This window comes from Ascaphus truei, chromosome 4, assembly GCF_040206685.1.
Source record: "Ascaphus truei isolate aAscTru1 chromosome 4, aAscTru1.hap1, whole genome shotgun sequence".
Classification (NCBI taxonomy): Eukaryota; Metazoa; Chordata; class Amphibia; order Anura; family Ascaphidae; genus Ascaphus; species Ascaphus truei.
Genome location: NC_134486.1, coordinates 287646523 through 287669196, shown reverse-complemented (window position 1 = coordinate 287669196; position 22674 = coordinate 287646523). Strand labels below are relative to the sequence as shown.

The 22674-nt window shown below is 40.9% G+C and overlaps 1 protein-coding gene across 5 annotated transcripts; it reads right to left on the bottom strand.

The window, feature by feature from the left end:
* Positions 1-2930: 2930 nt before the first annotated feature.
* CEP57L1 (centrosomal protein 57 like 1) lies at positions 2931-22454 on the bottom strand. 5 transcript variants are annotated; one of them, XM_075597588.1, is made up of 13 exons: positions 20108-20196; positions 19446-19583; positions 18165-18272; positions 16751-16934; positions 15434-15604; positions 14476-14597; positions 13933-14049; positions 8734-8811; positions 6906-7001; positions 6040-6120; positions 5707-5936; positions 3874-4018; positions 2931-3320 (listed from the first exon to the last, which is right to left on the bottom strand). In XM_075597588.1, the coding sequence occupies exons 4-13, from the start codon at positions 16923-16925 to the stop codon at positions 3081-3083; spliced, it is 1455 nt and encodes a 484-aa protein (XP_075453703.1). In that variant the 5' UTR covers positions 16926-16934; positions 18165-18272; positions 19446-19583; positions 20108-20196; the 3' UTR covers positions 2931-3080. The 5 variants fall into 5 exon arrangements, with proteins under 5 accessions (XP_075453703.1, XP_075453706.1, XP_075453701.1 ...); XM_075597591.1 differs by lacking the exons at positions 19446-19583; positions 20108-20196 and adding an exon at positions 22337-22454 and having other exon boundaries at positions 2931-3314; XM_075597586.1 differs by lacking the exons at positions 19446-19583; positions 20108-20196 and adding an exon at positions 22337-22450.
* Between the last annotated feature and the right edge of the window lie 220 nt (positions 22455-22674).

Here is a 22674-nt window from a genome sequence, read left to right as displayed (position 1 = left end):
GTAGCTATTGTATAACAAGCATACTTGGTTTTATTTATCTAATTCAGCATATATATGTAACACTTTCACAATTTATGAGGTACATCTTTAAGTGAAACTTCTTTGCAGGCACCAAATCAGTTTTCCAGGAGAAAGAAGTAGATAATGGAAGTGACAGAGTGACGTCAGTGCTGGCAGATGAGGCCAACACTTGCCTCCATTCCCACAGTCGTCCCCGGCCATAGTAGAACGCACCTGCGCAGCAGGCGCCATTGGGCACGCCTGCGCAGTAGGTGCTGTGTCCGGCCGCACCTGCGCTGTAGGTGCGCCTGCGTCTGGGCGCACCTGCGCAGAGGCACCGTAGTTCGCTATGCATCCAGCCGCACCTGCGCATTAGCCGTGCCTGCACAGTAGCCGCCGCACGCACCAGATACAGGCGTGCGGCGCACACACACACACACAGAATTCACAGTTACTATACAAGTACAAATAGGTAAAACAGGGGGGGGTGCCACACACGGACGTTCTAAGTCAAACTTCTTTTCTTCTTTTTGGCACTGAAATTCTGTTTTGTTTTTTAATTAAAAACATCACCATCACAAATAAAATTTCTGTGACAAAACACAATGAAGTTTCACTTAAATTGCACGTGGTCGGCACACACCATTTATTTTTATTTGTGAACTCTGTCACAAGTCAGAAGGGCGTTTCCATGGATACCAGCATAGAAGCTGCAGCAGTTAAAAACACAGCAGTGTGACAGTTGGCCCAGATTTAAAATGGCCGTGCGAGCTGCCTGTCCCTGACATACAATGTGTATGTCCTCATTTGTGAGTCTGTCACAACCGCAGGGAGGTCGCTGTGTGCCCAGACAGGATCCTCAGAGCTGAAGTAGAATTTGAGGCTGCCTTCACTTCAGAAACTTTTCTTTTGAAGATACTCGCATACAAAAATAGTACAAAAATGGGCGACATTCAAATACAGTAAGTTATAATATCCTTAAAGATGGTTGCGTATTATTCTATTCCTGAGAAAAATAATACCTGTTGCTCCTCTTGATATTAACCCGTTTCTCCTCCTTTATCCTGGTGTAATCGCTCTGCCTCCCACTGCTGGTTATTTATCCAAATATCCCTTAATCAGCTCTTGCTACCACTAACTATTACCAGATAAGGTCCTGCAGCTTGAAACTGGTCATATTTGATAAGTAACTACCCGCCCCCCATACAAGTTTATAACTTCTTCTGGAAAGATTTTAGAGCTGTCATTCACTCCTAGGATTGCATCAGCCCCAACAACAGTTCCCAACAGTCACTCAAGTCACCCCCCACAGGGCCTCTGTTTAGACAACCTAACACAGCTGCAATTCCCATTACAACTCCAAATACTGCCCCAATGCAACAACCTGCAAAAGATATTAATTATCATATGCGCGATATAATATCTCTGAAAGAATCATTGCAAGTCAGACAATCATACTGTATGCTTGGCATTTTGTCTTCATCAAATCAAACCTAATTACAATATAATAATATAACTGAACTGGAAGGGCCTGTGCACATGGAGATAAAGTGACTTGCCGAATGTCACAAGGTTTCAACCAGGTTTTCCCGATTCAAACGGTGTCATGGTTTAGTCAGCGGCTTTACTCACTGAGCCACTCCTCCTCCTCTGACCACTTGTTATGCATGATTAACATTGCAAATAATGTTGTTATTGCTCTATCTTTGTAAACTAATGCACGAACAAATCATTTTTCAGTTTGGTAGCATACCGCTCGGCTTCACATTATGGTAGTTTTTCAAAGCACCCGCGCTCTGCGGGCCAATAGGAAGCAGTGACGTCATCAGATCTGGCCTACGTGGCGTGGGAGCTTTAAACCCCAGCCCTGGCAGCTACCGGCACCCCCTGCAGAGGCAAGTATCTCCGGAAGCCGGGGGTAACCAGAGCAGAAATTACTGCGGTTCAGCACCAGAGACCCCCTGCTTCAATCACAGAGTGGAAAAAAAAAGCCTTTATGGTTTCTTTAAGTGTCATTAATTCTCCCAACTTCTTTATTGCAATACTATGATATTTACTTTGTATGAGCGGTATTGTCATGTGTGCAATTTAAATATTGTTTTATAAATTATTTTATGAAGACAGGAGTCAGACAGTAAATATTTTATAAGCATAAATGTGGCAGTGAGCACTGACATTTACAGCTGCTAGCCCTGCCGTCATCTCCTGACACACACACACACACACACACACACACACACACACACAATGCTTTTTCAATTATATATGTGTGCTACACCCATGACAGTGGTAATATTTAAAAATCAACATGATTCAAATTCAAAGGAGAAAAGTTCATTCCAAAACACACCGAGCCCCATAACAGATATAAAGCCATATGCTTCTGAAGATTTAGGGCCGTATGTATTAAGCATTGCCAAGCCATGAGGCACGTTACAGTCAATGGGTCAAAAAGGTGTATAGCTTAGTACGCCCTATAACCTAGTAAATAAATGCTCCTGCTCTTTTTGAATCTTTATGGACTTTTAAACCCTCCAATACAGTGATAGGCAACATGATATATTTGAACCCTCAATAGGGCCGCACATTACCTGATGCAGTAGTCCCGCTCCTCTTCTTACACTGGGAACTAGTAATTAGGACAGAAGAGAGGGCCAGTATTCATCATTGCACTTTCACTAAGCAGCTGGGAGAACAGGGGAGAAGCTCTGACTCACCGCACTAGCGAGAGAGCGAGGGCGGCCAATGGGTGGGGTCCGTAGGTAAAAGATCCCAAGAGCAGCCACCTTTTGCCCACCAACACTCAATTACAAGTACCTAGCAGACACTTCCATGACAAAAGGAACAAATGGTCTGTGCTAACAAGTTTATAACATAGGCCCTCTTATTATTTAAAGGCCAGTTCACAAGCAATAATCACCATATCAGAATTCAGTTAAAATATTTTATTTAAAATATAAAAATTACATCCAAAGCTAGTGTTTACAAAACGTTGAAAGCGAGACACACGCCTTACAAAAACAAAACAAAACCCCACGCAGCATAACTCATGCAAATCCTACTAAAAAGCAAACAATATTTTATTTCTCCCACATGATGTCATCTTTCTTTAAGGTCATCTGCATTTTTTGCACGTTTTTCAGCAGCTGGAGGGAGGACCTGCCTTTCGGTGTAGCAGTGCTTTTTGTCACATCCCCTCGGGCACTTCTTGGTGTGGCCAGAACTTCTGTATTGCCTCTCTCTTCATGTGCAGCCGACTTGGCGCTAGAAGCTAGTTTCTTCATCGATTGAGCTCTCTTCTTCAGTTTAACAACCTGAAACTTTGAGAGCATTCATATTATTTTAATTGCAACAAAAATATTCTAAAATAATGTGAAATATTTCTTCATATACAAAAACAAAGTTAAAGAGTGTATACATACGCACAATAAATTCTCCTTTCAAAACACCAAACGCACCCTATAATAAAAAGTGTTTGCCATGAACTGAAGGCACTAGCCCAGCCTCTGTTGTGGGAGATCCAAATTTGAAACCCACAATTATTTGTGTTATTTTGGACACGTGCCTGGCCCTCGGGTACATCCTGCATCAGTGATTCAGTGACTATTCCCCAATACCAGAGCTATTATAAAACTACAAGGAATGCAAAGTTGCATGTAACTAAATGAAGTAGTGGCGATAAACAGCAAAAAAATTTTTTTTTTTTTAAATCAATAAATATAAAAATGCAACTTTCAGTGCTCTGCAAAAGGAAAAAGGTAATGTAGTGACAAATCTATGATTTCCATCGGAACAACAATGTACATAAGTGTATGAAAAGTCAGCAAAAAAACCCAGGCTCTCTGCATAATTATTTGAGAGCAAGTTGCTTACACTTTCTTGATGCCCTTTCAAAGTAAGTATTTGGTCACTTTTAGTTTCCATTTGCTTCACCAGGTAATCCAGCTCACGCTCTAGGTCCTCACAGATCTCATTGTTCTTGGTTTCATGTATCTGCTTCAGAAGCTCTTGATGTTCACTTAAAAAAAACAAAAAAACATTGGGAGTACAAATTGAGTTACTTCTGCAACACACACATTTTCAGTCCAATAGTACTGAGAGTGGTACTGGTGTAGACAGGTAGGATTCCTAAGAAGAGAAACTGAGCAAGTCAACTAAAGATGGCATGTGGTGTTAATTGGTTGTATGGACCCTTTAAAAACCAATATAGTGCTAACACACACCAACATTCACACCCCTAAACCTCAATAGATACAGCTGTGCAGCTGAACCATACTGGACCCGGATGTATACTCCATCCCACAATGAGCAGGCACTTTACCTTTTGTTTCAGCACTGCCCCTCATTCCCTATCCATTGTAAGCTCTCGTGCGCAGGGCCCTTGTTACCTTCTGTATCTGTTTGTGCTCTTTTGTCCTTATTTGGTGTCATTCTGTTTATGTAATTTACATAACTCTGTATCCCCATTGTACTGCGTTGCAGAACATGGTGGCGCTTTACAAATGAACATTAAGCTGTTCCTGAAGGATCACATATGCAAAACACTATTTGGCTTGCACGTACAGATAGAAAGAAAGTAGAGATGCAAAGATCACAGAGTCCTGCTGCTGTGCTAGTGTATCATAGGGTTTTCTTTAACCCCGTCTCTGCTGAAAGGGCCTGAAACACACAAATCTGCTTTGTAGGCTCCATATTAAAAAGGGCTTACAGAGATCAGGCTGATCAGTATTTACAATTGATAAATAAAATTGTTTAAAAAAATTTGTTATACTGTATATGTATATTTCATTTTTTTTTTTTTTTTAAAACACAAGGATTTGCAAGATTTAGTAAATGAAAACAATTATAATTTCTTAGATTATTTTTTTCCGAAGGTCATCATGTATCTACAAGTTCTGCGATTGAGTATTACAATTAAAATACTAGTGTAACACATACTGTAGACAGAAATAATAAAAAACACCAGGATGCAAGGTTTACAAACCTGAAAATCAACAATTATACTCTTAGATTATTTTTTCGAAGTGCATCGTATCCTTTCCACAAGTTCTATGATTGTAATATTCAATTGAAATACTAGTGTAACGCAATCATTTAAAGGCAGCAATCCTAGCCAACATCCCTACTGTTTTCACAGCATTGAAGTGAGCGATCTCCAGAGCGTAACTGCATTATTTTTAGCTCCGGGAACCCCTCTGTTTGCAGAGATGTATACCAGGTTAGTTAACGGTGTTCGCTCTTGGACATTAAAATGGCCGTCCAATAGGAGGCCGCCACATCAACCCCGCAATGACGTTGCAGCTTCCCATTCGCTCTGACAACCCACAAGATTTAGAAGCCATTTTGATTTCCCTAAAAAAGGCGAGGAAAATACCAGCAACTAAACCAGTATACATCTCAGTATATTTTTAGCTCCCGGAGCTAAAAATAGCACGGTTCACTTCTCTGATTTGGATGCCGCAATAAGTCAATAAAACCGGTAGGCGGGATTGCGACTTTAACACTGATATAAATCCCGTGCATTCACATCCTTACTATTTTTTTTTATTATTAAATGAATAGTCACTTTCAGACATATCCTGATCCCGACATAACACTAAAAGGAATAACTGTTCCTTGGCTTGATAGAACAGGTTGTACAGTTTGACAATACAAAAAAGGCTGAATCTCTAGAATAAAGTATATACTATAGCATACTGTACTCACAAACTCATTTGCCCCAACTCATCCTGCAGGGCCAGCAAGAGGTCTGACAGATTATCCCCAGTGGCAGATGATGCAGAGCAGGTGGCAACGCTCCTGCTAGCACTTTGCGGCCGCCAAGGTTTGCGCTCTGCAGATCTCAGGCATGGCTGACTGACCCGTGGACTATGATGTTTCATCATGTGCAGGACACTCTGCATATTCGCACTCAGAGAATGACTTGAACTCGTAGACTTAGGGGGAAAAAAAACAAAAGAAAGACCAGCAACACGTGAGCAGCAACCAACATGTTATAAGTGGAAGAGAGAAAATGCAAAAAACAAAAACACTACTGACCCTTCCAGCTACAAAGGGAAGCTCTCTGGCCTTCGGGTAACACTGATGCTGAAGAGGCTCTTTATTGACCACAGACTTTTTCTGGCAAAGACAAAAATAAACGGAAGTAAATATACAATGCGATCGTAAGTAACATGTTTTATAGGGTATACATTGGATAATGGCACAAGTTCAAGGGGAAACAAAGAAATAAAAATCAGTGTAAAAGCAGCACTCTGCAACCTTTAACATTTCCTGGACGACCCATAGAGCTGAATCTCGGTTCTCCAAGGAAGAGACCCCCCCTTCCTCTCCCCCCCCCCTAAAATAACTGGATACGTTTCCAGTAAAGAGCACCAATATAATGCCATGATTTGCCACCGGATCAAGGCTGACCAGGCACCTATAACGTGGTCACCGGACAAGTATGTGTCTAGTGGATATCGATGTGGGTGTGTTGGGAAGCAGGTTGTGACACTGGAGGCTAGACGACCTCTATTTTCCCCCTTTAGGTATTACAAATAAATATGTCAATTAAAAAATAAAAATAAATAAAAAGGGTGACACTGAGCGTGGCTTTAAAAAGGAGAAAAAATAAAATAAAAAACACAATGCTGTGTGAAATGTAACCTCGTTCCGATGTACATAGGGACCATATTCGGTCTTTTTTTAAAGGATAAACATTTCCCCCTTGTTACTCAGATCTTTATTGGTCGCTTCACACAAGATTCTTTTTTTTTCTTCACTTTATAACTTTACAGAACATGTTCAACAAACCCAATATTACTCAGTCAAGTCATTTCACTGGTCTAAAAAATAAAAAATTGCTACAACTGCAATACCCCTGCCCCCTTATTTTGTTTGCATAATAGTAAATAAGAGATTACCGTTTGTGGATTTTTTTTCTTCACTTTGCGTTTCGGTGCAATTTGCGCAGAAGCAGAGGAGATTAAAATTCTGTTCACTTCAAGTCCGGTTTGAAGCTATTGAACAAAGATTAAAAATCAAGAGGAGAACTGGGAGTAAAGCAACATGACATTTCAAATTCCATGTACTGACATACTGTCCAACACGTGACAGCTCCTTTCAGAAATGAACTTGTGGGGGGGGGAGAATAATTTGGGATTGTAATATAATAAACTCTTTTATAGGTCGGTATTAAACACTTTCATGAAGTAAAAAAAGGTAATGCATATTCTAAACTCAAAGTCGTGAAATATGGGGAGTGTTGGCCAGGGCTGAAGGAACCACTTGGTTTTAATATCACTGCACTTGAAGTGAGAGAACTCCGTTCAAATCCCAGCGTCGGCAGTCCTTGTGACCTTAGGAAAACTACTGATGAAGGTGCCTGCTGCACCGAAATGTTGGATGCTGTTATGACATCTTTAAGTCATTAAATTACACTTTTTGCTACATTTTTTTTTTTTTTCATGTCCAAGGAAAACCCTTTTTATTTTATTTTTTTATGCCTTAGGAAAACCCTGTCATCTTCCTGTACTTCAGGCACCAAAATTATATTCCAAGCGCTCCGGGCAGAGGCTCATTGTGCCTGTAACATTCTAGGTACAGCACTGCACACATGGTCAGTGCTAAACAAATATGACCATTATAGATTTGGTGGACGTGCTTTTTTCCGATTATCAATGAGGCAATTTGCTATTTAGTAGCACAGAGGCAGTCATCCTGGATTTGTGATCGAGGACACTGAAGAATCAGAGAAGCGGACGTGGTTTAGATTTCTTACCAACTATTCAGGCTTCTGCTCGTTTTGACACAGCACAAACCTGCCCTTTTCATAACTACTGCCAGGCACCGCAGAGAAAAATAAAATACACAAGTACAGCTCAACCCCCTTCTAACGCTGTGCTTGGGGTCCAAAGAATCACATCGCGTTAGAAATAATATACAATTGTATGAGTTGTACAATAAAGCATTTAAGATACCAATAATCGTGTTGTAAAGTATTCATAAATACAAAAATTGGGAGCCACGCTTGCATCGCGTCATAAGCGAATTCATGTTATAACGGATCACGTTATAACAGGGTTGAGATGTATACAGGCATACCCCGCATTAACATACGCAATGGGACCGGAGCATGTATGTAAAGCGAAAATGTACTTAAAGTGAAGCACTCCCTTTTTTCCACTTATCGATGCATGTACTGTACTGCAATCGTCATGTACGTGCATAACTGATGTAAATAACACGTGTAACAGGCTCTATAGTCTCCCTGCTTGCGCACAGCTTCGGTACAGGTAGGGAGCTGGTATTCCTGTTCAGGACGTGCTGACAGGCGCATGCGCGAGCTGCCGTTTGCCTATTGAGCGATATGTACTTACTCGCGAGTGTACTTAAAGTGAGTGTCCTTAAACCGGGGTATGCCTGTATAGCGCTAAGCTCAGCTAAGAAGTAGCAAAATATTTATCAGGCTTCCAATTTCTCTACAAACTATATGTATAGATTTAAATGTAAATATTTTTTTGGACATGGAATAGTGAAGTTAGACACGAAGGTCATGTGTCTGTGACCTTCATGCCAGGAAGAGTAATGTGTGTTTCTGGAGGTATAAAACAATAGAGCTGCTCCATCATATTTATTGATATAAGACAAAATAAGACACCCTCAACAGAGATACATGCAAACCAAAAACAGAAAATTACCCACACAATACCTTCGTAGTAGTAGTAGTACAAATAGGAAAAAGACACTTACCTGGGCAGCTTTATCTTGTATTAATTTCCGCTGCTGTTCTTCAGCACATAGCTTTTCCTCCAGCTGATGTATTTTGTTCTAAAATGATAACAAGGGTACATTTGGATTGTCTCTAGCTTGGTGTTTAAGTGTTCAACTTAACACCTCCCTACAAGAGTTTGTCTGATATTGCTGTGCCATTCAAATTTCCGACAAACGTTGCAAGAGTTGGAATCTTACATTTTACTTCCTAGCTGAATTATAAATCATGTGATAGATCTAGGTACAAGGGTTACTAAAAAAGGGCCATCTTGATTTAACTTGTACTGTAGAATTATTTTTAGCAAGTGTACACCCATCTCCATCTTTGTTTTAAATCTGTGAGTGCACGCACCACCTTTGGAAAAAGGGCAGAGGCATTTCCCATTTCAGTGGCACCTCCTTCACCTGTAATGGGAAGGCATGTTCCACCGTTCCAAATATATGCTCTATTGGGAATATTTTCATATTGACAATGTAGCGCAAACCATTTAAAACAAGTTCATAAAGAAAAAAGGTAAACACGTGCTAAATAGTGCCAATATATTATAGACGTGCATCGATACGGGTCTGCTTCAACCACAATAAAATGAAGAGTTGCGGTTGCCACTCCCTAATCTGCCTTCTTTGGTTTATCATTGAATTATAAAATCCATGGAGTTTATACCATAGATCAGGGGTGTGCGGCGGTTACCGAGATCTCGCGCTCCCCAAGGCATTTAAATTAAATACAGAAAAAATACTGTGCGCTACTACCTAACTAACTACTAGGTTTTATAGTATATGAATATACACAGTGCAGTGACTAAACCATAAAATATGTGATAAAGGATTATACCACAGCTCCCACAGTGAGATATATAAAAAATAAATAAATTATATCACATAACCGTGTTGAGGATACAGGCGTCTGCTGCTATAAACACAGGGGGTGGCTCAGCACCCCACACACACTAAGAAAATGGAAACAAAAGAAAACAGCGCACAACGCCAAATGGTGAAGCAAGTTCAACAATATAATTCAAATTAAAGGGGTAATATATCTGCGTACATAATAAAGGTTGGTAAAGTGCATTTAGTGTGTATCACACTGTTTACCACTCGGCAGCTGTTGTCAGGAGAGTCAGGTGCTTGCTTCTCTCAGCTAGTGCCACTCCGTTGGTTCTGGGGCAGGACGGCAATCTTTTGCTCCCAAGGGGGTTTCCCTTCACGCAGCCAGGTTCAGCTGAAGGTATTGGTGCTCGGTGAGATCACTCCGGCTTCCAGGCCGTCTGGAGCAGCTCCTATACCTCAGCAGGTGGATCCTCTGCACGGAGGTTAGACCGCAGCTTGCAGGGGCACACTCGGCGTGCCACGATGCCGCTCCGTCGCGGGACGCTGCGTGATGACGTCACTGTCTCCACAGCAGTGGTGGAATCGGCAGGGAGGTGATACAGTCTCTCAGAGTCTCTCACAAAGGCCCAAAACAGCACACAGGATTGGTAAAATCAGGGCAAAGCCAATGAATAGGCAATAGCCAATATAGGCAGATATAAGGCAATAGAAGATAACATCCAACGCGTTTCGTAGAATTAACTACTTCAGGGAATAATTAGGCCATTACCCAGAGGTCTTATATACCTCACAGAGATACCTTATTGGTTGACCAATTAAGAATAAACCAATCATCTAAAATAGGTAATGGTCAGTGTGATAGGGAAGATGTGTAACTTACTTTTAAAACAACAACTTTATTAACAAAAGGAAAAATACATATTAAATTAAAACTTACATTGGGACAAAACCTAGCATAAATAATTAAAAACATGCTGGAATAAAAGAAACACAATATTAGTTGACTTAAAATAGACACCATCATTAATTATATAAAAAGATGTAGCTAGAAATAAAGAATAGAACGAAGCAAGGAAAACAGAGATACAAAGATCAATAGTGCATCCCCTAGGTTCAAAGGGGCGGAGGGCTAAAGATTTAATAAAGTGCCCAAATGTCCACATCCTCATTTAACCCCTTAGGGGACATAGTATCTAACTTGTGTATCCAATATGTCTCTTTGGAAGATAGTGTTTTGACTCTGTCCCCACCTCTTCTATTTACAGGAATAAACTGAATCCCATTAAAAGTGAAACTTGACGGATCTTTATTATGGTGTACCAAAAAGTGCCTGGATACACTATGTTTTTCGAAACCATTTTTAATATTTCTGACGTGTTCCTGGATACGGACCTTAAGGCTGCGTTTGGTTCTGCCTATGTATTGATACCCACACGCACATTCCAATAAGTATACAATATGTGTGGAGGTACATAAAATAAAGTCATCAATATTAAAAACTTCCTTTGTGATTTGCGAATAAAATGTATGTTTGTCAGGATGTTGGTATTGATGACTTTATTTTATGTACATCCACACATATTGTATACTTATTGGAATGTGCGTGTGGGTATCAATACGTAGGTAGAACCAAACGCAGCCTTAAGGTCCGTATCCAAGAACACGTCAGAAATATTAAAAATGGTTTCGAAAAACATAGTGTATCCAGGCACTTTTTGGTACACCATAATAAAGATCCTTCAAGTCTCACTTTTAAGGGGATTCAGTTTATTCCTGTAAATAGAAGAGGTGGGGACAGAGTCAAAACACTATCTTCCAAAGATACATATTGGATACACAAGTTAGATACTATGTCCCCTAAGGGGTTAAATGAGGATGTGGACATTTGGGCACTTTATTAAATCTTTAGCCCTCCGCCCCTTTGAACCTAGGGGATGCACTATTGATCTTTGTATCTCTGTTTTCCTTGCTTCGTTCTATTCTTTATTTCTAGCTACATCTTTTTATATAATTAATGATGGTGTCTATTTTAAGTCAACTAATATTGTGTTTCTTTTATTCCAGCATGTTTTTAATTATTTATGCTAGGTTTTGTCCCAATGTAAGTTTTAATTTAATATGTATTTTTCCTTTTGTTAATAAAGTTGTTGTTTTAAAAGTAAGTTACACATCTTCCCTATCACACTGACCATTACCTATTTTAGATGATTGGTTTATTCTTAATTGGTCAACCAATAAGGTATCTCTGTGAGGTATATAAGACCTCTGGGTAATGGCCTAATTATTCCCTGAAGTAGTTAATTCTACGAAACGCGTTGGATGTTATCTTCTATTGCCTTATATCTGCCTATATTGGCTATTGCCTATTCATTGGCTTTGCCCTGATTTTACCAATCCTGTGTGCTGTTTTGGGCCTTTGTGAGAGACTCTGAGAGACTGTATCACCTCCCTGCCGATTCCACCACTGCTGTGGAGACAGTGACATCATCACGCAGCGTCCCGCGACGGAGCGGCATCGTGGCACGCCGAGTGTGCCCCTGCAAGCTGCGGTCTAACCTCCGTGCAGAGGATCCACCTGCTGAGGTATAGGAGCTGCTCCAGACGGCCTGGAAAGCCGGAGTTATCTCACCGAGCACCAATACCTTCAGCTGAACCTGGCTGCGTGAAGGGAAACCCCCTTGGGAGCAAAAGATTGACGTCCTGCCCCAGAACCAACGGAGTGGCACTAGCTGAGAGAAGCAAGCACCTGACTCTCCTGACAACAGCTGCCGAGTGGTAAACAGTGTGATACACACTAAATGCACTTTACCAACCTTTATTATGTACGCAGATATATTACCCCTTTAATTTGAATTATATTATTGAACTTGCTTCACCATTTGGCGTTGTGCGCTGTTTTCTTTTGTTTCCATTTAAATTAAATGCAGGGGGACTGCGCGAGGCCTCTGTAACTTTATCCTGCCTTGATTCAGACGTCATGGTGGTGTCTTCTGCGATGCGTCACCATGGTAACCCAGCGGGTTCACGTTACGCCACATGACCCCGCTGCGTCATTTGATGCCGGAGCTGAGCAGAAGGGGGGGAGGGGGGAGGAGGCCAGCAAGGGGGAAATTTTGCACATCCCTGCCATAGATTATTAAATCCACAGGATTAAAATTTCAACCTTGCCCATATCCTCCATTCGATGATTCCATTACAGAGTTATTATACGATTTGTAATTTAATCATGTCTAAAAGCAGCAATACTACTTCCGCCCCCCTTCTTATTTTAATATATAAAGCATGTGACACTGTATAATTCTACATTCTTACCTATATCAGCAATCTTTTGGTGTTCCTGTTAAAATCCTGATTGAGTGCCTTACCTAATCGCCGCCTTTCAGTTTCATGCAACCCTTCAGTCAGTGTAACTCAGTAGCTACAATGTATCCTCATGTTGCTAAGGCACCATTATTTATGGTTACAGTTTGCAGTCCAAACGGTTGGGAACATTGACAACAAATGATCACAAACAGGAAAGTGTTGCAAATTTCTTGCACTGTTTGGGAGGAAGGTTAAAATCTGCTCTAGAAATCAAAGGTTGCTTTAAAATTCATTAAGAATGGCATGAAGAGTTGGAAAAAAAAAAAAAAAAAAAAAAAAAATATGGGTCACAATAATCTAATACTACAGAATGGATTAAAAATAAAAAAATAAATAAAACCACCACCATACACACACATTTTGCTGCTTTAAAGGCAACACATTACTTTGCCATAACTCAAATTACGAAAATAAAGTACTTTATTTTTTGCTAAACAATATGGGACGATAAATGTATCGGACTATGAAGATGAACCATGGTGCGTGTGAAGGGGAAAAAATCATGCTCCCAATTGTAAAGACTTTAGGACAGGCCTGCATGCACAACTCAGATATTGAGCCACTAATTGAGCCAGCTGTGCTGAAGTAGGGATATCCTGAAACACTGGCCTGTTTGCGGCCCTCGAGGACTGATGTTGTGCAGGTCTGCTTTAGAACAAAGACGATAAGAATTCCTTCAGTTTGCAGTTTTCCTATGAATAGAATCTATGCCAAAACATTATAAATGCAAAAACAAAACAAGTCCTCCGTGCCATTCATAGAGTTAGTGGCGCGTCCCCAATACATTCACTGTGTCCCTACTGATTTTCTGGGGTCCCCATGGCACAACATGGACTGTACAATTTAAGGCTGCATTTCACTTCTACTAATATCTCCCGTTTCAATCTCCTTGTATTGTATAATTTCTATATAGTTTAGATGTGTGTATACATCCGATGTAAAAGATAATAGGAATGGTAAGTGTGCCATGAAGTCGTGTCTGACCTCTGCATTTCTTTGAGTGGCTGTGAGCCTGACGCATTCCTTCTCCAAGACGTCAAGTTTCTCCAACTTACAATGTACTTGCATCTGATCCTGGATGTTTTCTTGCCTGAGCAATGTCTGAAAGTGGGAGCGGAACCAAAACAAAACAAACCATTACCCCCGAGTTTATATTCAACAAGACAAGTGATAAGATAAATGAACAAGGATATTCCCATAACGTAGGCTTATGGTTTAGAAGTAGGGAGAAGAAGGAGAAGGAGGAGAAGGAGGAGAAGAAGTGGATCTCAAGGAGACCAGACAATATAAAATAGGCATTTGAAATTCTACAAAAACCCAACATAACTTTATAAAAAAAATTAAAAATTAAGTACCATACTGTAATCATGTTTTGTAATTTATGGTAGATTTACACCCAACATATTTTTTTTGCTAAGAATTACCATCTTTTTAGTACTCTTTAAAAAAACGTTGGTATAGAAGTTTGTGAGCTATTAAAAATGTCGGCACATGGCGGTATGACAGGTGAGAAACAGATCACATTACCTGCTGTCCCAGCACAACGTTCCTTTCCAGTTCTGCATTCTGAACCATATTCCTCATGTAGTCCAGCTGCTTCTCCAGGAGTGAGCACCGCTGCTGTGCCACATTTAGCTGGGTAGTTACATCTAAGACATGCATAAGGAAAAGAGGGAGAGTCGTACAACTCAAGTATTCAATTCCAATATATTATGATATCATGGTCCGTTCGTATTGTATAATTTGTTTGGTACATGACAAGAATATGGAGAAGGCTTGGAAACATTGCATAACCAAGAGGCACTGCGCTGGTAAACTGCATGCCTGGACCAGAGACAGACACACAATTTTCACCAGCAGAGGACTGCATCCTGGCACCACATACATGATGTAAATTATGTACCCATTATTTTTGGATTATTGTGTTTGTGACAGTAGGGGTAAATGTGACTGCTTTTAATAAAGGTCAAGCCTGCCATTAGCCCGGTCAGTAATACATTTGCATGATGTTATATGTATACTGTAGCCTGGTTCCAGGGGTTAATAACTTCTGATAATAGTTTGAGCCCATTACATAAAAGATTAGGAGGTGTGACTGTCACGTAGACGAAGCATGTAAAAGACCAGATTCAGAATAAACCGAGAATACCAAAAGCTGATATATGTAGTAGTTCTTTTCATAAAAAGGCGTACATTAGTTAGCTATGGGGCAGGAGGAGGAAAAAGGATAGCTTCAGAAGAAAGTATTCAATTCAGAGAGGAAGGGACAACAGATGAAATACAACATCTTTGAAAAGCATATGCATTTGATGTGAAATATCATATATCTGTTATATGCAAGTAATACTTCGGACAAGAAAAGTATTTTTCATGTGCCAAGCTCAAACGTGGAATTTTTATATCTTGGAAGATATGATGGTAAATGACTTAACAGTTATTTTCTTTTCACTTTGTGCTTTCAGATTTGTGTAACAGCAGTGTTTACCATGTGTCGGTCTGATGATTTCAGGCTGAGCTGGATCCTTCCCTTCTCTCTCAGAATCCAAGTATTCAGCGGCCTCTTTGGTCAAGTTTTGTAAGTTGCTGTGAGCGCGAGTCCTCTCCAGTTCCAGGTGGCAGATCTTCTCCTGAAGAGTCTTTAGTGCAGAGACCAGAGCTGTTGAAGAGAGATATAGTATATAATACACATTACTTAAATACATATTTTATTTCGACTACTAATCATGCATGCAGTGCTCTGCAATCCAAGTATACAAACGGTGTGAAATACAGAGGCATAACGCGGAATCCATGTCTTCCTGTAAATACATCTGGTCTTTCATTATCTTATTGCAAAGATTGATATAAGCCACAAGCCATGGTCTGTTTTCTCTGTGGTATACGAAGATCCTATTTAGGCCTCTTTGCCTCCATGATATGCTAGCAACCCGATTTGCGTTAAATTATAATTTTTTAATCAAAATGAGCAATTTAGAGTTCTCTAAATACCTCATACAAAAACCAGGTCTGAAACATATTGGAGTTGACATAATAAACTTTGGGGTTTATGCTCTAAAAATGAACTAATCCACAGAAAGTCCAATTTTAGTCAAAGGGAGTTTTTTTGGGTTAGTTTCCAATCGGCACGAATACACTTTAGGGCAGAGGTGTCCAATACATTTGCTGCTCCCCACATGTAGCGAATAGAACAATGTATTGTGGCGAACAGAAGTATCGGGGAGAGAGCCGGGACATCTCCCCGGCGCCTTCAGGTGGACTCAGCTGTCCAGTGGCTGTGGGGCTGGCACCTAGTTACATAGCACTGCCCTGCACGCTGGGAGTTGGCTCTGCTTCCTCATTCACCCACGTGGTCAGAGAACTCCCCCAGGTAAGGTGTGGGGGAGTTATGTTACTTTGGGGTGTGGCGAATATGGAAAGACGACAACCACAAGTGTGGCTAACTTTGAATTCCTATTGGACACTGCTGCTTTATTGCATAACCGCTTTACTGGTCACAGTAGCTTTGAGAGCCAAGTTGTCAATACAACTCCTGCGACATTACAACCGGGTGAGGAAGATGTCTTAACGTGAATAAAAGTGCAAATTTTATTTTATTTTGATGCATTGATTTTCTGTGTGCAGCAAAAAGTAAGGAAGTGTGCAAGTTGTGCGGTAATGGCAGAAAAAGTCCTGCACGAGGGAAAAAAAAAAAAAAAAAAGTATGTTTATGAAACAATTATGTTTTGCTTTGACCTTGCAACATAAAAAAATCAGGGATTATTCTTATTAACTGCTGAAAGAGAAGAATCATAAATCGCTTTACCTTTGCTATTTGGTGCTTGAAGAACATCATACGAGTTAGGATTTGAGTGTTTTGTGGCGAAAGATGGCATTTTTCTGGTAGGTGAAGACTTGGAATCAATAAAGTTAGCCATGGGAATACTATTCGGAGGCTGATAAAAGCTTCCAAGGTAACTGTCCTTCAACATCGAGTCCATCTCAGGAAGCTGAAGGGAGAGAGGGGCGAGAAGGGGGAGAGGGAGGGTTGGAAATGCAATTACACAAGAAATGTTATACAAGCAAATATTTAAAGATAAATTAAGCTTTTTCCAAACAATAACTGCAGCACAATTAGATAATGCAAAATGTTACCAGGCGTTGGTTTCTTTTGAGACCACAATTGTAAAAAAAAACAACAACTTTTACTTAACACAAGCAAATTTAAACAGCAAAATAAATGCATGATATGTTCTGCAAGCAGAATTGAAGAATTAAATGAATATTCTTAATATGTTGAAAGAAAAATATATAACGGTTATTTGACATTACACAAGTCCAGAAAATTGCTCAAGGAGGGGCAAATGAAAACAGTGCTTTGCTGCCAACATGGCTATGTAAACTGATCAGGTCTGAACATGCCTCACTATACACAACACTGGAAGGGTTTTGGTTTAGGTCTCCTGCCTACACCATTACTTATTACTTGACACTAAACAATGCATCTTGGATAATTGAAAGTGGACTATGCAAATAAACACACGTCAAAAAACAGCAGAGACATCCATCACAAACATTAGCATATGGAGGCAAGTGCACACATCATAAGAATCAGATAAATATATACTTCACCCAAACCCACGGATCGGAGTAGAAGAGGCACCACGTTGCAGGTAAGTGATCAAAACAAAGTGTATTACACAAATATCCAACATTTCGATCTTTAAAAAAAAAAAAAAAACAGACGACAACGCTGATGAAAGCCTTTTTATTGGGCCGAAACCTTGTATTTTTGGGCAATGCACTTTGCTTTGATCACTTTCCCGCGATGTGCTGCCTCTTCTGCTCTGATCATGGATTTGGGTGAAATTCATGTGTAGTGCTAGTTCTGACCGTCTCTGGTAGAGATATGCCAATATAGGACTATATCGTGTGGTGTGTGTGTGGTGTGTGTGTGGTGTGTGTGTGGTGTGTGTGTGGTGTGTGTGTGGTGTGTGTGTGGTGTGTGTGTGGGCCCACGGGGAAGATGGACTTACAACTGAAATATTGAAAGAAGCTGGGTAAGAAGTAGAGAAAATCCTTGCAAAGCGCATTACACGCTTCTTAAACATGAAAATTCAAGAACAAAATGGAGCAGTGCCTGGACTATGCTCATCCATAAGAAAGGAGACAAGAGTCCTACAAATCAAAGCATTGATCTACTTTCAAATAACTTACACGGTTTTTACGAAGATACTTACTAAAAGGCTGCAAAAGACACTGACTTTGCGCAGCCTATAGAACAAGCGGGATTTCACAGTGGATACAACCCATTGGAGTACATCCAAATTTATACAGGAAGCGATTTCCTGAAATAACGAATACAATCTACCTTAGCATTTATAGATTACAAAAAAAAAAATTGGATTCTGTCTACACCTCAGTCGTTTTAAATGCATTAAGAAATCAAGATGTTAAAGCGTACATGGAGATTATTAAGAACACTTGCAAGAATGTCACATGAACCATTAGATTATATTAGGATACAAGCAAAATATGAATTAGCAAGGGTGGGAGACAGGAGAGGGGAGGGGGGCAACACCATATCATCAATGCTAACATCAACAACATGTTCAGGATATCACATTGGGAAGAAAAATTAGACTCAACTGTGAATAATTGTGTCACCTACGATTTAGAATACAATAATATTTTTGACACAAGGCCAAAAGACCTTCAGCAACCAACCAGAAATCACTGAAGTAAGAAGGTGGGCTTCCATATGAATCTCTGCAAATCCAAAGTGGTGTTCAACAAATGTATGTATGTATGTCTTTATTTGTATAGCGCCATAAAATGTACATAGCGCTTCACAGTAGTAATACATGTCATATAAATAACAAATATAAATAACAGATCATGGGAATAAGTGCTTCAGACATACTGTAAAAGTAACATTAAGGAAGGAGTCCCTGCTCCGAGGAGCTTACAATCTAATTGGTAGGTAGGGAGAACGTACAGAGACAGTAGGAGGGAATACTAGTAAGTGCTTCTGCAGGGGGCCAAGCTTTGTGTCATGTGTCCATGATTATCCAGTGCTACTCATATGCTTCTTTAAGCAGATGTGTCTTAAGGTGGGTCTTAAAGGTGGATAGCGAGGGGGCTAGTCGGGTATTGAGGGGAAGGGCATTCCAGAGGTGTGGGGCAGAAAGTGAGAAAGGTTTAAGGCGGGAGAGAGCTTTAGATACAAAGGGGGTAGAAAGAAGACATCCTTGAGAAGAACGCAAGAGTCGTGATGGTGCATAGCGAGAAATTAGGGCTGAGATGTAATGAGGGGCAGAAGAATGTAAAGCTTTAAAAGTGAGCAGTGTCAAAGAACAACATACAACATAGAACTAGACGTTGGAAACAATGTCTACACAATGTAGAGCAAAGTGTCAACAGTTGTGAACCTTTCAAATGAAACCAATAGGAGAATGAACATGGGGGATGGAGTGGATTTGGAAGAAATAAGAATTTTCCTAGGGAACCTTCGACTGTACCTGAAGATGAAAATGTTCGACCAGTGTATTCTGCCTGTGCTCACATACTGATGTGAAGCTTGAAACCCTAAATGAAGAGATAATACAGGAGCTTCGGACAACTCAAAGAATAAGGATGAGATGTATGCTGGGCATTACCTGAAGAGACAGGAAAAAGAATGAATGGGTTTTAGAAGAAAAAAAAAATTACAATTGACGTCATTAAAGTAGCACAACAAGTTGCAGTTTATTTTTTATTTTTTTCTTTATTTATAGAATTGAATTAGGAGGTCTCCGGAGCTCAATTGCGTTAATTTCAACTCCAGGGACCCCTGCTTCCCGAGATACTTATATCAATAGGGGGTGTCGGTATCTCTGCAGGTATCAGCTAGGACAGGGCTTGTTGGGGCTGACATAATGGCAACTTCAAAATCTCTCGCATCTAGCAGGCCAATAGGAAGCTGCATCATCCCTTGTGGTGAGGGACATTTAAACATGAACCCCCTACGGAGGTAAGTATCTCAGGAATGAGGGGCTCCCCAGAGCTGAAATTAAAACAACTCCGCTCCAGAGACCGCCTGCTTCAATCTCATAACTAAAAAAAACTGCAACTTGTTGTGCTGTTTTAAAGGGTGAGGAAATTAAAATGACAGTGGCCCAGACAGAACACAAGGAGAAATTACCATCGTTGGACAGGGATGGAACTAGATTGAGATCTCCATCAGAAGACCAAGACGGATAAAGTAAGATGCAATAATGAAATGAGGAAATCCGTTGGAACAAAGTGGAGAAGAGAGGCTTGAAAACACAGTAAAAAGTAGAAGGCTGCTGAATTAACGGAGCTGAGAAGAGCGGAAGATCCAAGTCTGATCTGTCAGACTGTTGGAGACAGCGTGTCGGCCCCTAGCCCGGCCCCCTGGTGTATCAACGCGAGAACACGAGTGCGGTGATGTCACGAGCGCACGTGACGCAGGAGTGGAGCAGCGCCAAACCCAGGTGGTGTGTGTCTGGAGCAGAGGCTTTCACCATCAAGAAGACAGACACTGAGGCTCTCCCAGCTGGCTGACACCTTGAAGTGACCTTCTAGATGTGCCTGTAACCTACTTACGTTTAGTGTTTTTAACCGGTTTTTATATATCATTAAATATTATGTATTGCACTATGGGTCTTGCGCCCTTTTTTTCTTCTTTTTTATCCCTTTAGTATCTTGGACCCGAGGGTTGGATCCAACAAGTAGCTGCATTCCCTAATTTTTGAATGGACTGGACATTGAACCATATTGTATGGTATATTTATTATTATTATATTTTATATGTGTACAATCCAAGTATTTATATTGGAGTCAGTAAGTTTCACTGATATTAAGGGCTTGAGCGCTAGTTGATCCTAAGTATTGTATTTAGGTCTTAATACAGTACCTGGATCAGCCATTGTATTGTATTATCCCATTCGAAACCCTATGAGAAAGGTATACTACTTGCCTCCAATGAAGAACCCTGGGTCGTTGGTGTTTATAAAAATGCTTTATCTTATTTATTGGTGTGTGGCCGTATCACAGCATCATCGCAGCGGCACAGGAACTCAAAAGAAGAAATGACAAATTACTTAATTCAGAACACTGTGGAATACAAACAAATCCTCCTTTGCATTTCACAGCAAAAGGCGCTTTCTCCAGGAGTCCACAACTACATTATCTGAAAAGATCATTGGGGGGCGCGCCTTTAAATACAGATACAGACACAGTGACAAAAGGCTCTGCACCTTTTACAGCTGAATATGTCTGATAATTCGTGCAAGATGCAGGTATTTTTTAGGCAGGCATTTTACAGAGGCGTTTATAATGCAGAACATTGGACAGAACTATTATTAATATAATATGCAGGACATTAGACAAGTGACAATATGCAATGGATAATAAACATGATAATCTAAGAGATGATATTGTATAAAACAGCGTAACATAAATGCAGGGTATTGTAGATAGGTGTCAGAACTACTGCAGTTATATTTCCAGAGCAGTGCACCATACTGCATATATCATGCAGGTAACTTTACATACTGCAGGTGTTAATGTGTCATGCATGGCATTATGTAGACATGGTAACATACCACACATTATACTGCACCTGCAGTAGGTGTTAGCAAAACATATGGGATAGCCTCGTGCTGACTGGTTAACATAACATGCAGATACTGTACACGTATCAATATACCATGCAAGGTATTACACAGGCAGGTTAATACCCTGTGAGATAAGTAACACTGTATATGTTGCTGGCACAGTATTATTCAGAGGTCTGCGTGTTACACGCTGTGCAATGACCTGCAGTCCCGCCGTGTTACACGCTGTGCAATGACCTGCAGTCCCGCCGTGTAACACGCTGTGCAATGACCTGCAGTCCCGCCGTGTAACACGCTGTGCAATGACCTGCAGTCCCGCCGTGTTATATACGCTGTGCAATGACCTGCAGTCCCGCCGTGTTATATACGCTGTGCAATGACCTGCAGTCCCGCCGTGTTATATACGCTGTGCAATGACCTGCAGTCCCGCCGTGTTATATACGCTGTGCAATGACCTGCAGTCCCGCCGTGTTATATACGCTGTGCAATGACCTGCAGTCCCGCCGTGTTATATACGCTGTGCAATGACCTGCAGTCCCGCCGTGTTATATACGCTGTGCAATGACCTGCAGTCCCGCCGTGTTATATACGCTGTGCAATGACCTGCAGTCCCGCCGTGTTATATACGCTGTGCAATGACCTGCAGTCCCGCCGTGTTATATACGCTGTGCAATGACCTGCAGTCCCGCCGTGTTATATACGCTGTGCAATGACCTGCAGTCCCGCCGTGTTATATACGCTGTGCAATGACCTGCAGTCCCGCCGTGTTATATACGCTGTCTCTGTCTTACCTTCCCGGGGACACCTCACAGCCGCGGTAAAGATCACACGTGATCACGTCTGTTCTCCCGAGCTTTGAATCGCCCGCCTTCCTTCCCGCTTCCGCCGTTTCCAGGGTAACCACGGCGTCAGTCACGTGACGCGTGCAGGCGGCGGCCATTTTTAGTGATGGCAATCCAGGTTTTTACCGGGCTTCATTCTTCAAGAAGACCTGAATCTCCTGATTTGCAAAAAATAAATAAATAGATTGATAGAGTATATTTGACAGGCGTCCCACTCTCAAAGTGTGCCCTGGGTTGAACCCTCGTGGTGATAAGGTTCTTTCTCTAGTGCCAAAATGTAAAATGTC